Below are 21,835 nucleotides of genomic sequence, written 5' to 3'. Positions count from 1 at the left end.
TTGCTAAGAAGTCACTCTCTAGATTTATTAGTGCAGGATGTTTCTGTCCTGTCCTCTTTATAGACCTAAAGCGAAAAAGCATTACATGGTTCACCTGCTGTCTGAGAGATTGGATCCAGTAAGGATCAAACTTACTAGAACGGTGCCTGAAACCCATTATACCACATCGAGTGATGCTCCGCTTTTGTGTCCTGAAGCCACGGTCTGCTCAAACAATGGTCGAGAGCAGTGTCCGTTTAAAGGGGTAGGGCGGCGTCTTCTGCCCTTTGTCTTTTGCTTTGGGATTTACTCTTCCCACTGTCCTGGCGTAAGGGTAAGGAGGAGGCTTCTTGCTCCGGCGCCCTGATGTATGTTGTGGAGAAGTGACCGTCTCCTGAGTTGATTCCAGTTTTTGACCTGCCTCATGCAGCTCTTGATCTCCGGTCGGATATGGTGGTGGGGACGCCGATGGAGTCGGTGTTTTGACTCCTTGAGAAGACACCACTCCCGTGTCCATCTTTCCTCTGAAAGTGTCCCCTTCTTCCTCTTTGCAAATATCAATGTCAGCCGTCAGCAGGTCTATCTTCTGGACCACCTGAGTTCCAGAGGATGACAATGCATAAAGTTAAATGGTTAGTTCACCCAAACATAAAAATCCTGTCATTAAATACTCACCCTCATGTTGTCCTCCCCCATAAACCTTTCATTCATCTTTGGGACACAAATTAAGAACTTTTTGATGAAATCTGAGGCTACGTCTACATTAATCCGGATAGATTTGAAAACTCCGTCCACACTAGCGTTTTCAAGTGTTTTCTAAGTTTCTTATCCACAGTGAAATGGCGGAAAACACTAAATTCACCTTACAGCGCATGTGTAAACCCTCATAAAAGCTCACTGAGATGAAACAGACTTGATTTTACAGTGTCCTTGTTACATGTTACATGTACTTACCATAGTAATAGCAGTAAATTATGCTTAATTGCATGCAACTAACCCTCAACCAAATCCTAATCCTACCCTAACTATAGTAAGTACATGTTCTTAATTAATGTTAATCAGTACCAAAATGTATAATTACACTAACAATGACACCTTAAAATAAAGTATAACCTAAAGCTCTCATGCTGTTCTTCTGGCAGGATCATTTTATTTAGCTGAATATCTCACCATTCACTGATGCGTCAGGTCGCACACAATCAACATTATATGTTTGGTCTCAAATGCAACTGCTCGCATGTTTTATCTCAGGACCGCAAATGCGAGTGAATTTTCTGTCATCTTTGCAGGACTGTGCAAAGTAACATCTTTTAGCAACTGTGTGAAAGTGATTCGCACATAGCAGGCACAGTACTGGTATAAACATGAATATCTATGGGTTCAATATGCGTCACATGACTAAACTTGCATCATCGTTTTTCAATAACCTCCATTTTCACAGTCCACACTATACAGCACGAAAACTAACACTTTAAACACTTAACTAGCATGAACACCTAAAACTTACAGCCACGATTGTATAATTGGGACAGGAGGAAGTACTTAAACTGAATTATAAACACATAAAATAATAGTTAAGTAAACATACTAATGAAAACACGCATTTCAATATAACGCAAGATCCTTCAAAAAAGTAAAACTAGCTAATATGTTTAATGGCATGTTTATATGCAAAGAAAATGAATGGATTTTCCTTGAAAATAGTGCAAAAAACTGGCCCTGTTTAAAAATGTACGTGTTTGAGAATTTCGTATTAGTTTGGACAAGGCCAGAGAGATTTCTGTCCCTCCGTTAACTTGACAGGCTACGCAACTACCACACTGACGCTTTAAAACGTTCATAAAGAGATCGTAAAACTAATCCATATGAATTGAGCGGTTTAGTCCAAATTTTCTGATCTCTTTATGAACTTTTTGAAGCCAAAAGTGGTAGTCAAAGTGGTAGTTGCGTAGCCTGTCAAAGGAGGGACGGAAGTCTTTTCATTTTTGGGTGAACTATCCCTTTAATGCAAATAGTTCCTTGAAACGTAGAGTACTATACAAGTTTATATTAGGGCACATTTCACCCAAGAGTGTTTACAAGATTATAAAACTGCGACGGACAGCGGCTCTTTCTTCTAGCCCGTCTGAGAGGACCATAAACCACTGGCCTACGCTCCTCTCCGATACTGAATACATTTGCTAAATGGAACGTATCAGATCATTCCTCTCTGCATTAAAGTTTCACTATCCCCTCACAGAAGTGAAATTGCCCAATGTGCAATAAATTCAGGGGTCTCTATAAACAGTATTAATTATTAATATGAAGATAAATATGAAAGCTCAAAACTCATGGTCCGTGCGTTATCTAAAGTACGACCATTAAGAGTATCCAGCGCTTGATGATGGATAGTAAAGAGTGTGGGATTTAACCAAACAGAACATTTAAACGCCGCCCTTTGTTGCACTCAATATGAAGAACATCTGTTAACATCCCCAAGTGATAGATAAACCTTTACCTCCTTCATTTCCAGATGTATCTCTTTCAGGCCATGTAAAACCTCCTCGAGATTCACAACAACTCTTTGGATCTGGTCCCGAATTGCTCTTTCCGACTGCTTCGAGCTAAAAGTCCCTCGTCCTGGTTCATTTAGATCCACTTGGGCAACTTTTTCTTGGCACTTAATATGGTTCGTATTGGGTTTGTTGACTGCATCTTTGGTTGACTGCATAACTTCACGCACCAGACTTGGTCCGTTCAGGTCTTGCATTACACGTCCAAGGCATCTACTTAAATCTCCCTGTCCGTTACAAGTGCAGATTTCTGAATCCCTTTTAAAGGTCGCATTGGGAGCGTCACTCGCTTCCATCCAGTTTGATCCATGTTGCAGGGCCACTCGCACAGAGCCTGATTGTTGGTCCGCCGCACAAACAGGCTCTCCACAGAGCGACTGAACTCTGAACTCTGTTGGCGTGTCCAAAGCACACTTCCTCAAGAAGGGGTGTGTCTCGGTCTGGTGCCGGTGGCCTACAAAGCTGCATTCTCTCAAGCTGTAGTTCACAGAGACGCTGTTATGTTGCGGCCGATCCCACCGCACACTCCTGTGACAAATCTGACCAGTTACGTCATGCCGTCGACCCCCCTGAAAGGCAAGACATTGCTTGGGAGTGTATCCATTCAGGGGCGAATTCTGCACCTTTGGTCCACAGGTGTTCGATGCATGCTCCCTATTCCCAAAACAGGCAAGGAGGTCAGCTTGTGGTCCATTTTGGGATGGGTTAATGGGTTGAATGCAGTGCTCTCCGACCCCTTTTGTCTCGGAAAACATTCTTCGGCCTAAGAATGGGACTCTCGAGAGGACACGTCCCGTCTTTAAATGTCCCGGCCTTGTCATTACCAGATGTTTTTCTAATCTGTCAAACTTTCTCTTGTTTGTGTCTTCACTCTGACCCCCACCTTCCCGGGGTTTGCTTCCTCCTGGTGTGTTCTCTTCCTCTGGATCCTTGCCCTTCTTTCTCTCTCACCTTGCTTTGTTCCCGTCGTCCCGTCTGCCTCCGTTTTCCACCTTGTCTCTCTCAAACTCCCTGCATTTCTGTTCCACCGGCTGTTGCTTTGCTTTCCTGGCTTTGACTCTGTCTCTCTCTCGCTCACTCGCACTGCGCTTGCCTCCCTTTCTGGTTGATTCTTCCTCCCACTCCCTCTCACGGCTTTTCCTCGCTCTCTCTCTCTCTCTCTCTCTCTTTCTCTCTACTTGCAGGAACTCATCGTACCTCAATCAGTAAAAGGGGGGGTTTAATCCAGTGGCGATGCTAAATCTCCATGTATGTTCCCAGCCTCGGGACTGATCTGATTACTCCTGTTCTGCCTCAGTACGCTACAATTACATCCAGGATTTTATAGCAGGACGCCAGGGAAAAAGAAGACTCCCCCTCTAGTGCTTTATGGGGCAGCGCAAGCAGGACTAGTCCCTAAAAAAAAAAAAAAATTGCATGAGGATGCGACTTTTAAAATTAATAACCCTGCACACTGCAGCATGAAAATACTTCTTCATGTCTTTGGTTTATTTCGGGTTTATCTGGTATGGAGGGGTTCCCAAAAAGAGCATATACTCAAGTTTGAATTCTGCTGCATTTTCAAACGTTTTAATAACCACAACAGTTTTATGAGTTTCTAATGATTTTTAAGTTAACCACCTTATTAATCCCACAAGGGGTTAATTATATCAGGGCAGTGGCATCGCATCACAAACTAAAAAAAAACATACATTAAAAACAATCATATTCCACAAGGTGCCATTTTTGCATCAAAAATGTCACCTTGAATGTGATTAACCTGAAAGTCACACATGTTTTTTTTTTAAGTATTTATTTGTTGTTTGGTTACAGTTCCATGCCATTATGCAAAACTGAAAGGTCACAAATGCAAACTTCTGTCATTGTGACTCCCAGCCGCTTTCGTGTCTTTTTAAGTTTCGGTTCTTTTCTCATTTCCATATAATCTTGACCGATCACTCTGAGAAAGGTCAAGAATTTTACCCTTGACACAGTCTCTGATTCATATCAAACCACAGTACATTCAACTAAAAAAAAATAATAATAATAATAATCTTACACTGCGACTGCAGACACTTTTATCCCAAGTAACAGAGCATTTTTAGATGCTTATTTTGTTATTATGTTCACTGCCGTTCAAAAGTCTGGGATCTGTACGTTTTTTAACGCTTTTAAAAGAAGTCTCGTCATCACCAAGGATGCATTTATTTGGTTAAAAATACAAAACAAACAGTAATATTGTGAAATATTATTACAATTTAAAATAACTTTTTTTAATATAGTGTAAACTGTAATTTATTCTTGTGATCAAAGCTGAATTTTCAGCATCATTAAATTCTTTCAGAAATCATTCTAATATGATTTGCTGCTCAAGAAACATTTATTATTATTATTAATGTTGAAAACACTTTTTTTCATGATACTTTGATGAATAGAAAGTGCAAAAGAACAGCATTTATCTGAAATAGAATCTTTTGCAACATCAATGTCTTTACTGTAACTTTTAATCAATTTAATGCATCCTTGCTGAAAAAAAAGTATTAATTTCTTTAATGTCTTTCAAAAAAAAAATTCTTAGTGACGGCAAACTTTTGAACGGTAGTGTATAATGTTACAAAAGCTTTATTTCAGATAAATGCTGTTCGTTTGAACTTTCTATTCATCAAAGAATCCTTAAAAAAAAGGTACACAACTGTTTTCAACATTGATAATAATAATAATAATAAATGTTTCTTGAGCATCAAATCATCATATTAGAATGATTTCGGAAGGATCATGTGACACTGAAGACTGGAGTAATGATGCTGAAAATACAGCTTTGATCACAGGAATAAATTATATTTTAAAAGATACTCGCATAGAAAATAGCAATTTTAAATTGTAATAATATTTCACAATATTGCTGTTTTTTTAATGTATTTTTAATCAGCCTTAGTGAGCAGAAGAGACTTATTTGAAAAACATTAAAAATCGTACCGATCCCAAACTTTTGAACAGCAGTGTGTGTTACTTAATATTTAAACTCATGATCTTGATGTTACTTGCTTTTTCTGCTTACACTATACACACTGTAAACTTATATTTAGAGAAATATATTGCTAAATGAACAACTGAAACACAAGTATGCTTCATTTTCGTCTCATGACCTCCTCATACTGTACACAAGTGGCGTCCAATTAGCATCTTGTAAATAAATACAGCTATTTTGGGGGTAATTTCGGGGGGTTTAACTCAATTTTGATGGATTAGAAATAAAGATGCTAAGAATTGTGGCTGTAATTACTTCCAGTCACACTGGGAATGGGAAGGTCAGGTTGAGGACGTTGCATTGTGGGATACAGTCCTGCATTTTGAAAACCGTGTTCAGTTTGGTGACGCTAATGGTGCAGAAGTTTAATCTCTAAGAATAATAAATTACAAATAAAAGCAGGAAATCAATTTTTTGTATAGCACTTGGTCCAGCAGGCAACAGAAACATGACTCACTGTTCAACATTACTGATAAACAGCTTGAGCGAGCGCAGCCACAGAGATGTTATCGTCCTCGTAGCTTCTGCAGGCTAACGGTCCCAGAGGGCCTTTTGTTTGACACCAGACGCATCGCTGTACTATGAGACGTCACTCTCACGGTGAGTACGAGCCATAAATAGCAGAAAAATGCTGCAGTTCACTTGAAATCCAGTTTGGACGGGTAAGTGCTGTTACCTGTCAAGTCTGACGACACTATGTAACACTATATAATGGCCTGCATGCTATTACAACAGCTGTGAGGTGTTTGACCTCATCCTTCCCTCGGCTCATTTTGAGCCGAACTTCTTCTTTTTTAAATTTTTTTTATTGAGTGTTCATCAGAGCGGTACAAGACTCTAGGACTTAGGACTCCTTGTTGCGCTTGAACCATGAATACACACACACAAATTCTTTTAAAGGTCCCATTGCATGGATTATTTTATTATTTTAGAATGTTTCCTGGGGTGTCCTTATAATGTTAGTATGTTTTTTTAGATCAAATGTTGTTATAATTTAGAAATAAAAGGCATGATTATGAGCCTCTGATTTGAATGCTCTGTTTGAAGGGGCGTGTCTGCTGTGAGACTTCAGTGTAAACGCCCACTGCTGTGATTGGCTGACATGCTTGCATATGAAATAACTAGCAATACATTTGGAACTCTCTCGAATACTTTTACTATTACAGCTAATATACGTTTTTGCTATTACAGCTACCGGGATTAACGAATCGTGAGAAGTATTTAGATCTATTCCCATCACATAAAAGGTTGCAGTGATTGAGCAGATGAGCAGATGACAGCCTGTTGATCGCGTGAATGAAGATCTTATCATTGCAACGCAGTTTCTGCACTCTCACTAATGATTATACCAATGCAAACATGAGGTAAGTACAGTAAGAGCTTTGTTGTGCAGTGTAACAGCGTCATTGATTTCATAACGAGTTCTGGCAAGTGTCCAGATAAACTCGCACTGTGTAGTATTGAACGACTTTGAGAGAAAGATTATCTGTCTGAACTTGAACAATTACACATCAGAAATTCACATAACCCACTGGTTCTTCAGAGGCTCGGATGAAGGAACTAAAAAAATACTTTTGTGTTCTGAAGCAAATACATCCAAACACTGAACAACCAATATCACGGAAAAACCAATATCGCACTCGCGCAGCTCATTTTCTCATGGGCGGGCCAAATTATTTTTGCGGGAAAAGAAGAGAAAGGGGAGGTGACCTTTCCCCTTATGACGACAAAAGGGGGAAATTTCTAGATTCGCCCATCTGAGCTTTCATTTTCCCAGGGATTGGTTTACACCCATCAAAACGTCTAGCCACTGGGGGACCATAGGCAGGCTAGGGGAACTCATATTAATGTTTAAAAAAAACCTCATAAAGTGAAATTTTCATGCAATGGGAACTTTTAATGGATTCAAAGAGTTTTGTGGTTGCAATTTAAAAAAGTAACAAATCCTTCCTTCGCGGGTCAATTTGACCCCTTAGGAATGAAAGGAATGCGAGGAATGCTTCATTACACATAGAAAAACCTAAAAATGCTAAAACTTTACCAAAATATTTTATGTCTACATGTGTATCTGAATGCATACGGAAAAGAACTGACTTTAGGACCCAGCGGAACAGCTCATTTGCTCCATATAGAGCTATAAGGCCCTCTAATGGCAAGAGTCATGAAATATCATGTTATATATATATATATATATATATATATATTATTTTTTTATTTTCATAAGAGGTTGGCAAAGACACCCAATGTAAGATATTTTGAGCTGAATTAAAAGGGTTATGCATGAAATCGAGTTATTTTGAATTTAAGTTGAAAGAATGTGCTTAAATTACTATTTATTTATTATTTATTGATCAAATCTAGTAATTCAAAAATAAATAAAATAACAAAAAAAATGCATTAAAAATAGAAAAAATATTATCAAAATGAAATAAGCTTTCTGAAAAAAAAAATGAAAAAAAAATCAGTATAATTTTAAGGGCTTCGGGTCATTTTGACCCGCGAGGGAAAGATGAGGGTTAAAATCAGACATTTACAACGTACACATCAGCACCAGGTTTTACAAGCTGATTGTAATGTCATTTCTACACTTCTGATGGCTGTTACCAAGACAACCGACGGGCCGAAGAGAAGGCATTCATGCGTTTTGCAGGTTAGGTGTTTTAGGTGTGAAAGGACATTGCGGGGAACGGGTCGAGCATGATGTCATCTCCAGCTATTAATAACTCAGGAATTCCACTTGTAGTGTGATAGATAAGGTGATGTGACAGAATTTATCATCGCTGCATGCATAACCTTGAGAGGCATGCAGAATATCAATGATATCTTTATCTAGGCCATGGTTTTATTATATAAATAATTGCTTTACATGCACTCTCGCTTTTAAGTGAAAACAAACACAGCAGGTTTCAGAAGCCAGAGGACGTTCTAGAGGAGAGAAAAGCGAAGGAGGAGGAGGGAAAATAAAAAAGAGAAGAGTTTTCCAGGTTGAAGAACTCCAGTCCCTGTAACTCACGTCTCAGGTATCAGCCGGAGGGGGATTGAACACCGGCACAGAATACAGAAGCCGTGTCAGAACGGCACATCGAAACAGCCGTGAGAAGAATAGCAAACGAAACCAGCGTGTCATACATTTTCAGACTTTTTATATTGTCTCGCACTCGACACAGGCCTGTGAACATCCCTGCTATCGGCTTCAAGCTCAGGACCACCTCAGGGATTGAGGATTACCTTTTTATACCGATACCACACTATAAACATTGAGGTGTTTTCCACATACTGTGTATGTATATAAATGCAAATGTATATTTATACACATATATATTATATATTTGCATGTATGTCTATATATATATATATAGACAATTATAGACATGTATATATAAACATATATAGACACATATGCATAGACATACATACAAATGTGTGTCTGTCTATATATATATATATATCGGTATGTATGTCTATGTATAGATGTGTATATATACAGTGAGGAAAATAAGTATTTGAACACCCTGCTATTTTGCAAGTTCTCCCACTTGGAAATCATGGAGGGGTCTGAAATTGTCATCATAGGTGCATGTCCACTGTGAGAGACATAATCTAAAAAAAAAAATCCAGAAATCACAATATATGATTTTTTTAACTATTTATTTGTATGATACAGCTGCAAATAAGTATTTAAACACCTGTCTATCAGCTAGAATTCTGACCCTCAAAGACCTGTTAGTCTGCCTTTAAAATGTCCACCTCCACTCCATTTATTATCCTAAATTAGATGCACCTGTTTGAGGTCGTTAGCTGCATAAAGACACCTGTCCACCCCATACAATCAGTAAGAATCCAACTACTAACATGGCCAAGACCAAAGAGCTGTCCAAAGACACTAGAGACAAAATTGTACACCTCCACAAGGCTGGAAAGGGCTACGGGGAAATTGCCAAGCAGCTTGGTGAAAAAAGGTCCACTGTTGGAGCAATCATTAGAAAATGGAAGAAGCTAAACATGACTGTCAATCTCCCTCGGACTGGGGCTCCATGCAAGATCTCACCTCGTGGGGTCTCAATGATCCTAAGAAAGGTGAGAAATCAGCCCAGAACTACACGGGAGGAGCTGGTCAATGACCTGAAAAGAGCTGGGACCACCATTTCCAAGGTTACTGTTGGTAATACACTAAGACGTCATGGTTTGAAATCATGCATGGCACGGAAGGTTCCCCTGCTTAAACCAGCACATGTCAAGGCCCGTCTTAAGTTTGCCAATGACCATTTGGATGATCCAGAGGAGTCATGGGAGAAAGTCATGTGGTCAGATGAGACCAAAATAGAACTTTTTGGTCATAATTCCACTAAACGTGTTTGGAGGAAGAAGAATGATGAGTACCATCCCAAGAACACCATCCCTACTGTGAAGCATGGGGGTGGTAGCATCATGCTTTGGGGGTGTTTTTCTGCACATGGGACAGGGCGACTGCACTGTATTAAGGAGAGGATGACCGGGGCCATGTATTGTGAGATTTTGGGGAACAACCTCCTTCCCTCAGTTAGAGCATTGAAGATGGGTCGAGGCTGGGTCTTCCAACATGACAATGACCCGAAGCACACAGCCAGGATAACCAAGGAGTGGCTCTGTAAGAAGCATATCAAGGTTCTGGCATGGCCTAGCCAGTCTCCAGACCTAAACCCAATAGAGAATATTTGGAGGGAGCTCAAACTCCGTGTTTCTCAGCGACAGCCCAGAAACCTGACTGATCTAGAGAAGATCTGTGTGGAGGAGTGGGCCAAAATCCCTCCTGCAGTGTGTGCAAACCTGGTGAAAAACTACAGGAAACGTTTGACCTCTGTAATTGCAAACAAAGGCTACTGTACCAAATATTAACATTGATTTTCTCAGGTGTTCAAATACTTATTTGCAGCTGTATCATACAAATAAATAGTTAAAAAATCATACATTGTGATTTCTGGATTTTTTTTTTTAGATTATGTCTCTCACAGTGGACATGCACCTACGATGACAATTTCAGACCCCTCCATGATTTCTAAGTGGGAGAACTTGCAAAATAGCAGGGTGTTCAAATACTTATTTTCCTCACTGTATATATATATATATATACATAGTGTTTATGTGTGTGTATGTATATAATGTGTACGTGTATATATGTATCTAAAAAAAATATATATATATAAATGTATATATACACACACATGAGTACATATTATATATATATATATATATTTATATACACACATACACATGCATGTTTATAGACAAGTAGACAAACAGACGTGTTTATATACATACACACACATAAACACTATGTATATATATATATAGTGTTTGTGTATAAACAATCTGTTTATGTCTACTTGTCTATAAACATGCATGTATATAATATATGTGTGTAGACAGACATACACTTTTATGTGTCTCTCTATATACATTTATAGACCCATCGGTTCAGAATTTTTGTAAAAATAAGATCAAAAAGGACTTTATTAATAAATATTCCTGGTCTTACTGTGAAAGATTCATCAGTGCATGTTCTTCCAACTGAGAAAAAAAAAAAAACAGTCTTTGTAATCTTTCATCTAAAATGTAATTACGCTGCTTCTGAAACGACTGTCCTTTTTGGCTTACATCACTAAAACACTCATCCAACCACCTGTCATCCAGAGCACATCCATTCTGGTATGAAACACCCACTTTCCACAATCCAATCAATAATCATAATAATAAAAAAACCTCCTCCACTCACCCCAGGATATTAATTCACCCGAAATACGTCACAATGGTTTGGATTATGTTAATGCTAAAGTCTGCAATCTTGCTGCTCAGTCCATGTGAGAGGAATGAAAAAGTTCAGATTTGGTTTTCTAGAGAAAAAAAAACAACAACAAAAAAACAAAAACTAGCATGCCTGAAAATGATTAACATTCTGTAATCCAGGGCAAACATGCTAATACTACTTGCACTCTTTTGCTAGAGTTGTTCTGCAGCTCTCCTCATTAAAGAAACAACGCATACCTCTTAAGAATGACATTTATATATATACACACACACACACAAATAACGTATTTATATACATAATTTCTAGAAAACAATACATGAACAGAACTTGTTTGTGACTAACACAAATAACCTTTAAAATTCTACTTTAAAAACATGTTGTTAATGTGAAAGACAGTCTTGTAATGCTCAGGTAACATCTGCAAAACGAAAAACAAGGTATGCAGTCCTTAATCTGTTTAAATTGGCCAAAAACGCCACGAGTTAGACCGAACCCTGAGAGGTTTGAGGATGACCAGGAGGTATGGCTTTCACCGCTGCCAAAGTCTGAGGAGTTGCTCGGAAAATTCACTTTTTCCCCCTTGGAATATGAGATAATTTATTCGTAAGCTTGAGCTTTACTTAAAAATCGAGTCGGAAGACGACAAATTCAAACAACCCTCTGTTATTGATTTACAAAGGGGGAAAAAACAAGTGCATAGATAAAGATAAAATGTTTTTGAGGCCAAGAGCTCACATTAAAGGGTTAGTTCACCAAAAAATGAAAATGCTGTCATCATTTACTCTTCCTCAAGTTGTTCCAAACCTGTATGATTTTCTTTCTTCTGCTGAACACAAAAGATGATATTTTAAAGAAGGTTGGTAATTAAACAGTTGCTGGTCCCCATTGACATCCATAGTATTTTTTTTTCCTACTATGGAAGTCAATGGGGTCCATCAGTCGCTTGGTTACCGACTTTCTTCAAAATATCTTCTTTTGTGTTCAGCAGAAGAAAGAAAGTCTTACAGGTTTGGAACAACTTGAGGAAGAGTAAATGATGACAGCATTTTCATTTTTGGGTGAACTATCCCTTTAAACTGTTCAATAAGAGCCTTTAAGTATCCCAAAATGATCCAAATAACTTTGCGATTCTTTCAGCATAGGATATTTTGTAAAAAAAACAACAAAAAAACAAAAACAAGATTGGAATATTCTAGGTTATAATCGATACACGAAACATAAAAAACGTGGGCACTTACAATGCCAGTCTATGGGACAAGTACACAGTTGCCTCATAGACTCCTAAGTGCACTTCTCTATGCACATTTTTCGGTAGCTTTTACAGTTTTGTTGTGGAAACCACAAGGGACGTCGAAAGAGCTTAACCAAAGTATTCCTTTGATCTCTGTCAAAACTGCTTTGAGCTTATTGACGGCAGGGACACTAAGGCTTTAACTTGTTGATTTGAGTGTTCATTTAAATGAAAAACAATCAAAAGTGACATATAAAGGAAAATAACGGCTCAGGCATGTAATTATACATATAAAACCTTCATTAAAACAGCAAACAGAAATGCTGAAAGGTAATACAGTGACATTCCAACACAATTCTTCGTTCCTCGGTAAGAAACTGCATCATGGTAAAGGCCTCCCGTCAGCAGGGGGCGGTGTGGAGTGATAAACAAACAAGACGAACTTAAACACGCTTACATGACCATGTTTGGAAGTCACAGGGGTGATCGTTTACAAACAGCTCAGTATAAACCGCTAGATGACATCAGACATGTCCAAAAACAAAACAGTCCTTTTGGGTTTTAGCGCGTGTCCATTTACGGGAAGCGAGAGGGTGTCATTTCCTAAAATTAGAGATGAAACGTTATACGCCTCCCCCAGTGCGTTTTGTGTTTGCAGTGCTTGAAACGAACATTTCCTCTTGGCATCAAAAGGTTTGTAAATGGTTCTTGATTTCCTCTGATAGTGAATCTGAGTTCTTAAATAACCCTCAAGACAAACAGGAGCAAGATTTGCATTGAGTTTGCGCTGTAAACTCCTCGTGTCTGAGAAAGACAGAGAGTGACGTTTCACTCGAAGGTCAAACGTACGTGTTCTACATTCAGTTAGCGTCCGATTCACGAATACAATCTCCCCCGAGCTTAAGCTCCATTTGAAGAAAACGTTCGGATAATTTCCATCATCAAAGATTTCCGTCGTCCAGCATCTTGTTGACTCCTTCACATATCTTCTGCAAGTGGCCGCGATACACTTCCGAAGGTCCGTACAACGTCGCGAGAAAGTCGCAGTCAGAGAAGTGATTGAAGACGTGGTTGATCCGCCCGTGAGATTTGGCCGTCAGGTGCCGGTTGATGGCCTGGTGAAGGAGTTCGCGGCAGTCGTTGAGTAAGTTGCTCATGACGCGCCGGTCGAAGGTGAAGTCGATCTGGTAGAAGCTAACGGTCGTCATCGCGAGCGTGTGCACTTTCTTTCGGAAGCGCTCGACCAGCGCGAGCTCCTCGTTGTTGAACTGGCCGTTGCGGTAGAGGACGCCCAGCTTGACCACCATCTTGATGAGGTTCTTGATGATCTTCTGGGCCTCCTTGCGGTTTCGCGTGTACTCTTTGGTCACCCGGTACAGCTCGTCCAGTACCTCGCTGCTGGTGTCGTCTATGAAGAGGTTGGCCATCGTTTTGGTCGCCATCTTGCTCATGAGCTTCTTCTGGGCCTGAAGGGCCAGGTTCTTCGTGCTGAACGAGTCCATGATGTCTACGGATTAGACACAAAGAGTCAAAGTTTATTTATATAGCACAATTTATACAGCTGAAACTAACCACAAAACATAAAACAAGAACACGTCAGACATGGAGACATGTAGGAAATAAAACAGACAACATTCCTAAAAACATGGCACAAATTGCTGATTATTAAAAGCAAGTGAGTAAAAGTAGGTTTTCAACCATGACTTGAAAGTTGGCAAGTCATGAGCAGATCTAACTTGAAGGGGGAAATTTTTTCATAATGTAGGGCCCGCAATAGCAAAGGCACGATGATCTCTTTGTTTTAGTCTGAACCGTGGGATATATAAAGGTTTCTGTGTCCCTGATCGAAGACCTCTGGAAGGATTTTCATTGCACTAAAAGCTATTGCATTGCGCTGAAAGAGGTATTCAAAATGAGATTTCCAAACAAGAAAAACTTAAAACAGAGCTGCGGTTTAGCATTCTTCCAAACAACAGTCATGCATCCAAACCGGGATCCAAAGAGATGTTTATCTTGAGCGTCCCGGCCGGAACGACTCCCACCTTGAAGTCAAAACATGCTAAACGTTGAAATCAAATAACAAGATTTAATAGGGGGAACACAAACCATTCTCGTATGTTAAACGTTAAACATTCATGCGACATGAAGGTTTTGCTTCGGGACATTGAGGAAACAAATCATACCAACTTTTCTCATCAAAAAGGCGAAACATTATCCAGTCAAAAGTTTTGGATCGGTACGATTTTTTGTGTTTTTAAAAGAAGTCTCTTATGCTCACCTAGGCTGCTTTTATTTGATTAATACACACACAATAATAATAATAAATAATAATAATATTGTGAAATGTGAAAAATTATTACAATGTAAATCAGCTGTTTTCTATTTTAATATATTGTAAAATGTAATTTATATCCTGTGATCAAAGCATCATTACTCCAGTCTTCAGTGTCACATGATCCTTCAGAAATCATTCTAATATGATATGATGCTCAAGAAAAAATTACTATTATTATTATTATTATTATTAATGTTGAAAACATTTTTTTCATTTTTTATACAAAATATTCTATTTCAAATAAATGCTGTTCTTTTGAACTTTCTATTCATCAAATAATCCTGGAAAAAATACAATGAAGGATCATGTGACACTGAAGACTGGAGTAATGATGCTTTGATCACAGGATATAAATTACATTTTACAATATATTAAAATAGAAAACAGTTATTTTAAATTGTCATAATATTTAACAATATTACTGTTTTTTTTATATAAAATAAATGCACCCTTGGTGAGCAGAAGAGACTTCTTTTAAAAACATTAAAAAATCTTACCGATACAAAACTTTTGACTGGTAGTGTATATGAAGCATTAAACTTTCATGAAGGTTTCGCTTCGGGACATTGAGGAAACAAATCTTCACAACTTTTCTCATCAAAAAGGCGAGACATAAAGGTCTCTTTGTGCACGTTTCCTGCAGACAAATATGAACGTGCTGGTCATTCACAATTTTTTTCTGCAGCTAAACAATCCGAATACGGCATCCGTGCATTTCCGTTCTCACACGCCGAACGCTACACTTTAGAGGCTTTAACAAAACAATGGACTTCCTAAGTTTTGCACAGGCCTGACAGGACAATTTCCCCTTCTTAAAATGACCGTTCCCTGGGGACGTGTTGCACACAACAGAATGTCTTCAACTCTGAGTCAATGCGATTAATTGTTTCTAATTAAAACCCAAATGCCAGGAGGCTTTAAGGATTAGTTCACTTCAGAATTTACATTTCTTATTAATTTACTCTCCCCAACATCATCCAAGATGTTCATGTCTTTCTTTCTTCAGTGGAAAAGAAATGAAGGTTTTTGGGGAAAACATTCCAGGATTTTTCTACATATAGTGTCTTCAATGGGGTCCAACGGGTTGAAGGTCCAAATGTGAGTTTCAGTGCAGCTTTAAAGTCTCGACACGATCCAGCCGAGGAATAAGAGTCTTATCTAGACAAACCATCGGCCATTAAAAATAAATAAATTAAACAATTATATAGTTTTTAACCACAAATGCTCGTCTTGCACTGGCTCTGCGATGCGGCACGCATTACGTAATCACGTTGAAAGGTCAAGTGTGACGTAGGCGGAAGTAACACCTAGTGTTTACAAAGCAAACATGCAAAGACTAAGTCAAACGGCATTTACAGAAATAAATAAATAAAAGGGTAAAACAACGATGTCGGACGAGTTTTTCGCCCTTCCCTACATTTTCCGCCTATGTGACCTTTCCAACGTGATTACGTAACGCGTGAAGTTGTGGACGTGCAAGACGAGCATTTGTGGTTAAAGTTTTTTTTTTATTTGTATAAAATGTCCGCTGGTTTGTCTAGATAAGACTCTTATTCCTCGGCTGGATCGTGTCGAGACTTTGAAGCTGCACTGAAACTCACATTTGGACCTTCAACCCGTTGGACCCCATTGAAGACACTATATGGAGAAAAATCCTGGAATGTTTTCCCCAAAAACCTTCATTTCTTTTCCACTGAAGAAAGTGAGTATCTTGGATGATGTGTGGAAGTAAATTATCAGGAAATTTTTATTCTGAAATCAACGAATCCTTTAAGTCTAAATGCATGTTTGAGATGTTTTAATTGAGAGCAACTTGTCTTAAAATATGTCACTGCTTTTTCTAAGGCACATTTTAAAAAGTTACTTGAATGTCCTAATTGAACTAAGGCCTCATCCTGGCTCAATCTAAGCCCCGTCTGTGAAACCAGGCCACAGTCATTAGGAAGTGATACCGCGAGTGGCCCGAGACCGATGGCTTCTCCAGAACATTGTCTTTTTTTCACACACGCCAATTTGCATTTCTTTGAAAAGGCACGTTTGATGTGACTTGATTCCCAGGGACAATCTAGTATCCCTGGTTAGCAGGACTTCTAACGCTGGATTATTTTGAGGGGATTACACATCGGTTGCTGAGCCTCGTATTAATATCAGTCAAGATCAAAGGTACATCGTTTGAGAAAGAGACCAGGTGAGATTGTGATAATCCGACAGGTTCCCGTCAGACCATTTTTGAATGTTTACAACCAAATCTAGATGCATTTGGGCACTAATAACTTTCATACTCTTTAACACCCTGACAACCAACAAACAACCTACAGCCACATTGATAAAGAATTAAAACTAGGGATGCACAATACATCGGGCACCATATCGGTATTGGCCGATATATGTTCATTTTTAATATTATAAGGAAATTCGGCCGATATGTTAAAGCCGATAATGAATTATCATCTGAGACACTTCAGATTGTTAACCATGATGGTTTTGAATAGCTTTAAATATAATTGAAATCACTTCATAAAAAGGAAAATACAGTTGAGTGCAAGTCTATCATATAGGGAGAGTCTATCATTATAATGAGAATTATAATTGTGTGCTTGAGACATGGCTTTTAATGGTGAGACTTTTGTTTTTGTAATCAGGCTCTCAAAATGTATATAAAAATTTAGATTTATTGGCCAATATATCGGTTATCAGCTTTCAAATATAAAGAATTATCGGTATCGGTGCATCCCTACTTAAAAAAAAACTATCGTGTAAGGTCAATAAAATATGTCCAAGCAAGCTATATGCTGGTTCAGAGCCATTATGAATAATTGAGGCATTATTAGAACCAGATTTAGATGCATTTGAGCACTAATAACAGCTGTCAAAATACTCCCACAAAACAGATGACACTAAAACCATTCAAAAGAAATCTCGTGTTGGAAGAAAATGGGCGTATTTACAACTCCACAAGCACATCTCGAGAAGATTGAAGTATTCTACGTTCTTTTGTTTTGCACTAGCAGAACAAAATAGCTGAACGCTGGCCAAGCAACGATGGCCAGTTCACCAGCTTCCCAACATTATCATTAGTGGCGAGATTTACAGGGGTGGAAACAAAACAAAACTCAAAAAGCTCATGTACAAACTGAGACTAGCGTGAAACGACCACAGATATCAGAGCAACGCTCATGGTGTTTGATTCACCACTGGACAAAGAGGCTGTAACAAGAGACCAAGGTTTTGAGTTGCTTAGCATCAAGCAGAGCCAACACTCACCTTCCTGAAGATATAAGGTTGCGTTCTCCATGATTGGGGAGTGGGAAAGCAAGAGATTGTGGAGGACGTTGGAGAACATTGGAGATCACTGAACCAAGCCTGTGTGTGTGAACTGATTGTTTCAGGTGTGTAAGTGATTTCACCTGTAGGTTTGGCTGTTATCTTCCACCCTGCTGGTAGATGCTGGAACTACACCTAATGGATCGCTTTCTCAAAGCATACCGTTACGTCTCAATTCTCCTACTTATACTACGCCCTAAAAGTATGTACTCTTTTTGTGAAGAAAAGAGTGTGTTTTCTTCACTCACTTCATTAGCAATCATTAGTTATGAGATGCTGAAAAGATGAACAAATGTCTCTTTTTTTTTTTTTTGTGAATTCTGATCAAATATTGATCAAATATGTCGCGTCCTGACACAGTAAACTGACCTGTCAATCATCTTGACAAAGATAAAATCCTCCACATTTCATTTCCGACCGTATCGGAGAGAAATGCAGAAGCATGTTGATCTGCAGTTGCGGGTCTTTCATGCAGAGACTCTCCTCATATTAATGCAGAATGATGCATTTAAAAGTTAATGGCCATTATAAAAGTCCACATTGTTGTTGCAGATGATGGATAACATTAAATAAAACATTTTTTTATCAGGTTAAACTCTGATTAGTCACTCAAACCTTTATCTAAACCTCTCACTGTAGGTCACACACATCCGCCTGGTTTTTTTTAAAGTTTTTTTTTTTTTTTGTAGTTCCTCCTCCAAAGCGCAATGGATCATGGGTAATATTATCTGATATAGTGAGCACGAATCCACACTTTGAAAATCCACTGGAAATAGTAGACCATCCGGGGACTTTAGACATGCATACTCTTTTCAACATGCTATGCTTTGGGACACACTTATTTTAATCTCAAACACTGTTTAGGATGAATGGTATAGACCTTCTTGACGCCCAATGACCCTCCTTAAGGAAGCGAGAAACAAGCTTCCTGCAGCTGGAAAGGCCAACAAAAGGGCCAGTGTCCAAAACTCAAACTAGCTCTGTTTTCAGGTACGGACTGAAGCAACACAGCCACAGCGTGCAACAGCAACAGCAGCACGTCCTTCATGTGGATCTGCTGTGTTCACTCGCATCGATCGTCTGCTGTGCAGGGTTCACGGGCTAGAGTCAGAATTATACGAAAAATGCATTCACTTTTATTTATTTTTTCTGGCCACACAGATCTAGAGAAGCCTGCGGTGCCAATGAATTATTCAGCAGTTCCACAAATTAGTCCCACACTTTAATAATGCATGAACCAATTCAGGAATAAGGGTTTGGGTCGACTAAGTGTGTTTTTGTGCAAAGGTTATCAAAGCCTGGAAAGTTCATTATGAGAACGAGTCTCTCCGACAGAATTAGCGATCATTAGTTATGAGATGCAGAAATGCAGTTTTCTTGGTGAATTCTGATAAAATATTGAGTAAATTTGGGGCAATTTTGTATTCATCTAATGTTTTATTTAATGGCATGAACATAAACTTAAACCAGTTTCCACCTAAGAGTAAAAAATAAAAAAAATAAAAAGGTAATTGTGTATTTATTTCTTGGAATTGCAACTTTGTTTCTCCTAATTGCGATTGTGTATCTTATTTTAAATTTGATCTCAAAATTACTCTCATATTTTTTACTCTGTCATAGCATTGGATTGTACCCTTGACAAACCCATATCGGTCAACCACTAGTAAAGTTAAAATGCCTAAGATGGATGAGGGTTTTTCCTGCACATACAAAATGCCTTAGTCAGCATCGATGTGCCTTCATGGACTTAACTAAAACAGCATGTTCTTTATAACTACCTGACTCTATATTCAACAGTATCTGTCAACAAAGTCTCAAAGTCTTGAGGGTAAAGGCGTATGCATATAATAAATACCAGTTAATGTGCGCCTTAAAGGCCAATGTTAGTTAGTTCTTAGTTCACCCAAAAAATTACAATTTGAAACCCCAAAAAGTCACTTTTCCTCCAGAACTGGACGGCCGTTACCAGAAGCCAGTGATTATGGTTTATAAAGTTATAAATATGGATATTTATCTTACAAAAATGCATCGCTTCGCTTCAGAAGGTATTTATTAAGTAATATGGATTACTTCTATGATGGATAGATATGCTTTTTTGGGCTTCAAATTTCTCAGGTACCATTCACTCCCATTATAAAGCTTGGACGAGCCAGGATATATTATTTGTTTTAATATAACTCAGATTGTGTTGAAAGAAGAATGTCATATACACCTAGATTGGCTTGAGGGTGAGTAAATTATGGGGAAATGTTCACTTTTGGGTGAAATAACACTTTTAAACCCATAATAAGAGCTACCTATTGAGTGCTGAACACAACGAAGGTTGAGACACATCCCAGACAACTGAAAGAATGCCGACGGTTAATGTTTCCTAGGCTACAACCATCCGAAGCCTCCATAAGTGAACTTTGCAGTCCAGTAAATAAGGTCATATCCTCCTGTTTCTATCAATAAGTTACCGGCCTGTTACTCGTATCTAGTTTCCATTGTATTGCATCTCAAATCTGGATTACTAGTGCTTGATCCATTGCATGCACTGAAATGCAAAAAGTATTTCAGTGGCTGCCAAATTAACAGTGTTTACATACTATTAATTATTCCAATCTTGGTTTGTTATTTTACAATGTGATGGTCTATGCACGCAATAGAGGCATGATTTCTGTTTTTATTCTCAAAACAGAGGTACATAACGTCATGCATTGACATTACTGAATAAATAACATTAAACAATAACCTCAATAGATAACAAAATCAAAAATATAGATTTTTTTATAGACAGAGAAGGAAAAATAACGTTTTTCATGTGTTCATGAATGCACGACATGCAGAATGTGTGTTATTGAAGGCAGTTAGAAACTCACTCACTCACCTCTCGCCTATTTCAACCGGATACTGGGCGTCTAAAATGTAACTTTCGTTCTTCAAACCTCCATCTAAACACACTGACAGCCAATAAACAACCTACACAAGGATAAGGCTTAAAACTATCTTATAAGGCCGGTAAAATGTGTCCAACAGGTATGTGTTGGGTCTGAGCCGCTGGTGTGAATAATTGAAGCGTTTTCTTCTCCCTCTTTTCGCGTTTGGTTACCAGAGAGTTTGTAACCTGACTCCACCTTTTCGAAAAGTTTCAAACATGAGGGTCTCAGGCACTCGGTGAGTGACGTTCTAACTGACCAATCACGTTCGGGTGTGGCTCCCCAACGGGCCAATCAGAGGTAGAGAGGCGCGTGCGTCCAGCCTTCCATGTGGTTTCCCGTCATTATCCTGAGAAAATCCAAGGCTGAAAATTTCCCAGAGGAAATACTGTTGAACAATGAAGGAACTCTCGTAACTAGTGATTTTTCTTCTATAAACAAAATGGCTGTCGACCTTTAATAGATAACGTTAGTTTCATTGGGTTGTTTACGTGAGACATACCTGGAATTGTATCGCTAATATACCTGTGTTTTATTATTTATATATGTTTGTAAGTGAACTCTACAAGGAATGCATAGAAAGGTGCGAGACAGATCGAGTCATCCTCACCGGATGTTGACCTGCTTTTCCGTTTATAAATGGAAAACATTCAAAAACATCCGGTGGCCGTAAATAAACACTAGAAATTCTTAAACCATATGAC

At 38.6% G+C, this 21,835-nt stretch overlaps 1 protein-coding gene and 1 long non-coding RNA gene across 6 annotated transcripts; one reads left to right on the top strand and one right to left on the bottom strand.

Moving 5' to 3' along the window:
* Positions 1 to 135: 135 nt before the first annotated feature.
* tnfaip8l1 (tumor necrosis factor, alpha-induced protein 8-like 1) lies at positions 136 to 21,328 on the bottom strand. Of its 5 annotated transcripts, none has more exons than XM_084117440.1 (4): positions 21,075 to 21,328; positions 11,054 to 14,061; positions 2,477 to 3,926; positions 136 to 574 (listed from the first exon to the last, which is right to left on the bottom strand). In XM_084117440.1, the coding sequence occupies exon 2, from the start codon at positions 14,054 to 14,056 to the stop codon at positions 13,496 to 13,498; it is 561 nt and encodes a 186-aa protein (XP_083973566.1). In that variant the 5' UTR covers positions 14,057 to 14,061; positions 21,075 to 21,328; the 3' UTR covers positions 136 to 574; positions 2,477 to 3,926; positions 11,054 to 13,495. The 5 variants fall into 5 exon arrangements, with proteins under 5 accessions (XP_083973566.1, XP_083973565.1, XP_083973564.1 ...); XM_084117439.1 differs by having other exon boundaries at positions 21,083 to 21,328; XM_084117438.1 differs by lacking the exon at positions 21,075 to 21,328 and having other exon boundaries at positions 11,054 to 11,085; positions 11,291 to 13,485.
* LOC311085496 lies at positions 6,095 to 8,935 on the top strand. Its single transcript, XR_014606847.1, has 3 exons — positions 6,095 to 6,138; positions 6,730 to 6,902; positions 8,424 to 8,935. It is a non-coding gene; the product is annotated as an uncharacterized lncRNA (long non-coding RNA).
* Positions 21,329 to 21,835: the final 507 nt, after the last annotated feature.

Source organism: Abramis brama, assembly GCF_963993115.1.
Source record: "Abramis brama genome assembly, chromosome: 6".
Taxonomy (NCBI): Eukaryota; Metazoa; Chordata; class Actinopteri; order Cypriniformes; family Leuciscidae; genus Abramis; species Abramis brama.
Note: the sequence above shows the minus strand (reverse complement) of the source record. Positions and strands in the feature narration are given on the sequence as shown.